Here is a 7,330-nt window from a genome sequence, read left to right on the forward strand (position 1 = left end):
GCAGGAATTTTCTCTCGCGCTGCTGGGGAGCAGTGGCACAGGCTGCATGGGGAGTAAGCAGAGAGCTCAGTCAACAACTGGATCCTACTCATCCCGAACTGCGAGCTCCCCGGCGTGTGCTGGCCCTCAGAGACAGCACGTTCCAGCCCTGCCCTCCAGGGCTCCCTATCTTGCCTCCGGGCCACTTCAAGGGGCCATAAAGGCTCAGAACCAGCGAAAGTCGCTCGCCTGCAGCCCACGTCGCTGGTGGCCCTTATGTCCAGAGGAGGTGATGGACTGGACAGCACACTGCATGGTCCTCCATACCTGGTTACAACTGAGGAAGAAAATGAGGCTCAGTGTTGTGTTTAGTTTTTAATAACTTGTCTTATTAACTCCTGCAAAAGAGTATAAATCGTAGAGACCATCTAAAGAAAATAAAGACAGCCTGGCGCTGTGGCTTTTGTATGGCGCTGTGCCTGCGGCACTGATGCGCCAGAGCAGGGAGGGACGGTGGTCTGCACAGGGGTAGGTGTTGGCTACCTGGAGGGAAGTGACAAGGCTGGCACGGCCTAGCTCCAAGTGCTCAGAGTAGCATTCTTTTGACAAAGACTTAATTCCTCAGTTCCTCTTTAAAAAAAAACAAAACCTATTTTAATTCTATCAACTCCCCTACTAAATGGCAGAGACCTCCTGTGCCCACAGGAGCCGCTGGCCAAGGTGATGTTCTGAGGAAAAGGGTCCAGATGGCCAGAGGCAGCATCCATATTTGGGGTGGGTCCACCCCAGCCTATCTCACCCCATCCACAGCCCTGGCCACGTTTCAGGCCCTGAGATCAACAAAGCAGCCTCTTCTCCTTAGCAGCACAGCTGGGCACCAGTGGGCACGACACGTGTGCAGGGAGCAGCTGTGTCTGTCTGTGGTCAGCACTTGGGTACCAGGAGGCGAATTGGGCCAAGGCCCTATTGGATAACTTTTGCTTCCAAAGCTGCAAGGTTTCAAAGACCAGCTGCCCGAGCCATCTGCTACTCTGTTTCTCCTGGGGAAGCAGGTCCTCCCCTTGGTGTGCCCTTCTGTTTCCACACTGAGCTGAGCCTTGGGTCTGGCAGCCCAAGCCTGCTGCCCCAGGGTGGCTGCAGGGGTCCCAGAGCAGGAGGTGACCAGAGCCAGGGGCTACAGCAGTGCCTGTGGTTGCTTGTGGGACAGGCCTGGTGCTGGAGCCCAGGTGAGAGGGAGGCCTGCAGTGGGGATGGAGAAGGGACACTGAAGACAGACTCGGCAGGGCCTGGTGACTGCCCAGGAGATGAGGAGGGCAGGCTAATGGCCTGCCAAGGAGATAATACAGGACTAGCTGAGTCCACTGTGCCTCCCCTCACCAAGCAGTTTCCACCACTGTCCACCTCATGGGAGCCTCAGCTGGACCTTGAGGGCCGCAGTCCCTCCTGCTGAGGGGCAGGGAGCCACCCAGGGCATTGCAGAGCGCCAGACTGAGGATCCTGAGGCCTGGGTTCTCAGGCCAACATGGCTTCAAACAAATCCCTGAACTTCCCTAAGCCTTCCCGATGGGCACTTGGAAAAGTGGAAGTCAAGTCTGGCACTTTGACTGTTGGCCCTTTAACTGACTCACCCAGGAAGGAAAGAGGGAGACGACTGGGCCAGGGGTGCTGACACACCAAACTCTGGAGGGAAGGCTCTGGGAGGAGCTGGTCAGGAGGAAGGCTGGCAGTGGGCAGGACCCGCTGCCCATCTGGCCGAGTGAGTGAGAGGCAGGTCAGTTCTCATCTGGAGACCAAGGGCCAGGAGAGGCAGGACCTGCTGGGGTGGAGAGTAGCCAGGAGCACTGGTATCCCTGGGCTCTCTGGATCTGTTCATTTCCTTTGCTTTGTAAATTTCTTTAAATAGTTGGCTTAGGTAATGTGCATCTTTCAAGAAGGCAGGTGGGATGGAATTGCTCATTCCAGTAGTAGAGCTGGGAGATGGAGGGTCCCCGAGGTCGGCTCGCACGGTGCTGGGGGAGCCAAGTTCAGCAGTGGTCCTATGTCTCTGCCAGGTGACCCAGGCAGCTAAGCTCTTGCTATTTCTGCTTTACAGATGAGGTCAGAGGGGCCAAGTGACCCACCAAGTTTACATACCAGGAAGGAGAGCTCTAGTGAGTCCCAACTCTTGCCCAACTCGGTACTTTTCCACCACTGCCGGACACAGGTCAAGCAACTACCTGATTCAGAGGAGGCAGCATCTTAGGGGTTGATAACCTATTAGGGGCACAGATTTGGTCTCTGAGGCAAGACACACTTGGGTTCTGCTCTGCTCTGCGTGACCTCGTGCCAGCCACTCAAGTTCCTCATCTATAGAATGGGGACAGCAAGAACTGAACTTATTCCAGGGCGTTATTGTGAAGTCTTGGGGAGATAGTCTGTGGGAAGTCCTAAGCCTGGTGCCTGGTATGTGCCAAGCAGAGAGTAATAACTAGTACCTTTAGTATCACTGGAGCTGGAAGGACCCAGCAGGACATTCAAACCTGCCATCTGCTCAGCAAGGGTGAGGGATGGCTTCTAAAAGTCCAGCCTTTGCTTGGACACTTCCAGTGCGCAGGAGATCAGCACCACGTGACCTTACCCATCGCAGTCAGTTCTAATTATTAGAAAGCGCTTCCTTCCCTGAGCTGAAGCTATCTCCCTGCAAGTTCCGCCCCCGTCTGTGCCTGGAACATCAGCCATTTGAAGGTGCTGCACACCCAGGACCTTTTGGCCTTCCAGACCTGTCACCATTCAAGGCCCCTCCGGATGGTTCAGGGCCCCGTCGCGCAGCAGTCGGCACCGTCCACTGCATGGCTGGGGCCCCAGTGCTGCGGCTCAGTGTCTGCCCTGCCCCTGACACCCCTGGCTGCATTTCTGCAGCTCAGCTTGAGCACAAGTCCCTGAACACAAGACCCATCCTGAAACAGTCACTCCCCATCGAGTTCCTTAAAACCTCCATGCCCGTGAAGGAACCTCTGGGGAGACAGAATGTTCCACATGTCTGAATTATGGTGGTGATGCCCGGGTGTATACAAAAGTCATCCAGCTGTACACTTATAATGGATGAATTTTACTATATGGAAATTATACCTCAATACAGTTGATTTTAAAAGTAATAAAATTGAAAGAGAAAGCTCATACCTTTTGGCCCTTAATTCCACAGGTAGGAATTCATACTAAAGAAATTATTGTATAAGCAAAGATTTAGCTACAAGAATGCTGATCAAAGGTGATATTTTTTTCTCTAAAATTTTTTGTTAAAGGTAATACATGTACTTTTTTTTTTTAGAGCAGTGGTTCAGGGAATTCCCTGGTGGTCCAGTGGTTAGGATTCTGTGCTTCTATTGCTGGGGGCATGGGTTCCATCCCTAGTTGGGGAACTAAGATCCTGCAAGCCATGTGGCACAGCCAAAAGAAAAAAACAAAAAAAAAACCAAAGCAGTGGTTCAAAAGGGCAGAGTGAAAAGTCCCTCGGTCTCCTTCCACCCCTGGCAGCATCCACAACTCCTTCCCCTTCTTCCTCTCCCTAAAGGTTACCATTTTCTCACACATCCATGCAGAGACATCCTACGCTTATTTCAGCAGATATGTTATGTATCAATAACCCCTTTAAAAACACAAATAGTAGCAGATGTATCGTTCTGCATCTTTTTTGACATCTTCTATTATCAGTACATTCTGGGCTTCCCAGTAGCCCATCCTATGGCAGAGCTATAATTAACCAGTCCCCTACATCAGTAGGACAATGGAACTGTTTCCATTTTCTGCTGTACTATTGTTGACACGTACCTTATACTCCTTAGCTCCCACCCCATGTTCAAGGTTACCTGTAGGGTGTTTTTAATAGCCCCAAATTAGAAACACCCTAAATATTTAATGACATGAGAGTAGGTTAATATTTGGACATATATATCAGTACATGGATAATGTATATCCATAAGATAAAATACTGCACATCCATTAAATTCATGTTGTAGAAGAGCATCTAGTAACACAGAATGACATCCACCATACGTGAAAGAAAAAAAAACATGTACAGTTTACAAATCTAACTATGCAAGAATTATAAAAAGATACGCACTCAAATGCATGTTAAGGACTAGAAAGAACTACGAGTTTGGGGTAGGATTAAGGGCATACTCATTTTCTATGTTGTAATTTCCGTAATTTCCAATTTTTCTGATCACTGTTGTTTTAAGAAGAGAGAAAGCCCTCAGTTGTCCAGGAGCAGAACACAGGCCTGTCCTCAGTGAAAGCCACATCAGCTGCCTTCAGTCACTCAGTGGCATCTCTAGGGGACCACCCACTTGGAAGCTCTGCATTTGGTCCTCACCACCAACGCCCCCACAGAAGGCGATCCTCAGGCAGTTGGCCTGCGAGCACCCCTCCTATGGCTAGGCCCACCTGGTGGAAGTTAAGGGGAAGAGGATTTTAACTCGGTCGAAGGCAGGCTTTCCGACAGGACTGCCCGAGAGGGCAGCGAGTGAGGTAGTGAGCTCGCCGCCACGGAGGTGCTCGCTCGCTCGCTCACTCTGAGTCTGGTCAGGGAGCATCGAAGGAGACGCTGGCAGTGCCAGGAACCAAACGGGATGACCTCGGAGGCCGCCCGCGGCTCTCTACGTCGTGTGGGATAGGGGCTCCAGGCGCCTCCTCCCTCCCGCCCACCCTGGTCCTCCAGGCTCCCCAGCTCAGTCTCCTGGGATCACGTGGTTTGCGTACGATGCGCTCCCCTGCCCCCAGCCTCATACCTGTACGATGTGGTCACCGCTGCAGCCGCATCTGCGTCGCCGACGGGGAGCACGTAGACCCCCCGGCTGTAGGGCGCGGGGGGCTTGATCCTGCGGCCGCCCGCTCCCGACCCGCGCCCCAGTGTTGCATCTCTGGGCCCCGCGGGCGCCGTCCACACGCCGAAGTCCCGCTGGTACTGAGTAAGCGGCACGTCCCGGCCGGGGTCCCGCGAGCCTGCGAGGGACGAGCCCCTGCGTGAGGTGGCACCGCTCAGGCCCGGCTCCTCGCTCTCGAGGTCGGAGTAGCTGTGCAGGGTCAGTGGCACAGCCACGTCGGAGCGGTCCAGCTGGTTCCAGCGCCGCGCCAGGCAGCAGAGGCGGCTGATGCAGGGCCACGCCATGCTGGCCCCAGCGCCTGGCGCTCGCGCTCGCTCGACTCTCTGCGCTCCGGGCAGCGCCGCCCCCGCCCGCGGCCCCGCCCTCGCGGCCCTGCCGGCGCCGCCGCAGCCCCGCCCCCCGGCCTCGGGGTGGCCACCCAGGGAGCGGAGGGCTGGGCGACAGCCCCGCGAGGCCAGGGCCGCCTGTGCAGGGCTGGAGCTGGGCGCCGGTGAAGGAAGAGGGTAAGGCTGGAGGGGTGCAGAAACGGGGCTGGGGTTGGAGGAACTGAAACCGCCCGGAGGCACAAGTGTCCAACTTGAAGAATGTCTCATAATTTAATCCAAAATTCCCTAAATGCTATAATTTAGACCTGGCTTCGCAGAGGCCGAGGGCCGGATGGCGACAATTCCTAGTCGATCGCCCTCCGCCAGCCCCCAGGCTGCAGCTCGCCTCCCGGAGGGTCTGTTGGACCCCGCCGACAGGGGACAAGACGTGTCTGCCAGATTTGCGCGAGGCTGCAGCGCGGGGCTCGTGGGCACGTGGGGGGAGACGCGCGATGAGGGGATCACAGGGAACACTTGGGGCCGCGCTTCCCATAGAACGCGGGTTTGAATCAGCCGTTATGATGCCGAATTTGGGACATCCAATTCAGCTTCCACTGAGAATTGGCATTAGCCCTCAACTGATATTTCCTGAGGCCTAAAATCCCTAATTTTAAAGCATGGCCATAAAGGCTTGCTTATAAAGCTGCCACAAATCTTTGGCCACTATGCTATAAAAGTTTCTCTCCCTCCTGTGCAGAGCTAAATACAGGTAATCCTCCAGGTCATAGGTCAGTCTGTTTAATGCAGGACAGGGTATCAAACAGCTCCCTGGCCACACGCAACGGCTTCCTGAATATTTGACACTAGCCCTCAGTATGCACTGCAGACCAATTACTAGTAACACTGTTTAAACAGCACTAATTACCCAGTACTCCATCTCAAGCATATACTTGGACAGTATCCAGCCTGCACCTCAGAGGGAGGACTGCAGTACAGCCCTGGCCATCAGAATACAGATTCCTCTCCCAAACCACTGCCTATCTTAGCTTGAAGGCACAGTAAAGTGACACAACAACTGCCCGAAGTGGCAGCAGTTCAGCTGCCTTGGCCAGGCCATGGCCCAAGAGGCAGCAGCAGAGGAGCCTGCGTACCGTGAAAACACTGGGAGATTACACACCTGCTCAGGGTACGCTGGCTTTGTGTGACTTATGTGTGCCAGGCCCTGGGTCAGCCACCTGGGAGACTGGTGACTAAAACACTCCGTTCTGCAGAAAAAAAAAGAGCAGCCCTTCTTGTTTTGATTTCTTCATTCACTAAACAACAGTAAAGAGCACTTACAATGTGCCTGGAATAATGCTGGGTGCCTTCAGGAGGTTTACAGTGCAGTGGGTGACAGACGTGGAAAGCAGTGTAAGAGAGCTTTCCAACAGTGGAGAGAGGGCCAGGGACCTGGACTCACTGCCCGTAGTGAGGTAGGGTAGTGGGGTCGGGTGGGAATGCAGGGTCCAGGGGCCAAGCGTTCAGCCACAGACAGCAGAGGCTGGGCCACGGAGTGCCTTGGTAGCCACACTACGGGGTTTTCATAGGCAACAACAGGAAATGACTAAAGTGTTTTTAGCACTCTGTGGCCTTGTGGAGAAGTACAGGACATTTTAGAGAGCAGCTGGAGAACAATCTTAACAACAGTCCAGGTTAGAGACAAGGGCCTGAACTTAAGGCACTGGGAGTGGAGAGAAGGGGCTGGATTCTAGAAATGAGAGATGAGAGAGGGAAATCTAAAATTGCCCCAGGTTTCTGGCTTAAGCCAGGAGTCATATTTGATGTGCCTGTGTAGTGGGGTCTGAGGACCTGTAACTATGCCTGGCACATAGTTCCATACTGTCTACAAAGTAGACATATGTACTGAGTGACAGCTTAGAGATATTCAGTGGGTCCAGAGCTCAGAAGACATTCTCACAGAGATAACTGAAGCCACAGAAATGGAGAGAGACGAGACAGCTAAGAGTGCACTCCTGCGACCCCACGCTTCAGAGGACAGTGGAGGTGCCACAGGCTGAGAGGCACGCTAGCCAGGCAGAGCACGGCCTTGGGGTGCTCATGTGCCAGCAGAGAAGCCAAGATGAGAAAGCAAGATACCCCAGTGGGCAAACAGGAGAGTAGGGAAAGTTGCCAAAGCTATGGGCA

The 7,330-nt window shown here is 53.9% G+C and overlaps 1 protein-coding gene across 1 annotated transcript in view; it reads right to left on the minus strand.

The window, feature by feature from the left end:
• Window positions 1-5,125, minus strand: part of MAP6D1 (MAP6 domain containing 1) — a 6,329-nt gene extending 1,204 nt beyond the window's left edge. Inside the window, exon 1 of the mRNA XM_007468930.1 lies at window positions 4,746-5,125. Coding sequence (XP_007468992.1) covers window positions 4,746-5,125 — 380 coding nt within the window. The remainder of the gene's footprint in view (window positions 1-4,745) is intronic.
• Between the last annotated feature and the right edge of the window lie 2,205 nt (window positions 5,126-7,330).

The sequence above is a fragment of the Lipotes vexillifer genome, unplaced genomic scaffold (assembly GCF_000442215.2).
Source record: "Lipotes vexillifer unplaced genomic scaffold, Lipotes_vexillifer_v1.1 scaffold263, whole genome shotgun sequence".
In the NCBI taxonomy this organism is placed as follows: domain Eukaryota; kingdom Metazoa; phylum Chordata; class Mammalia; order Artiodactyla; family Lipotidae; genus Lipotes; species Lipotes vexillifer.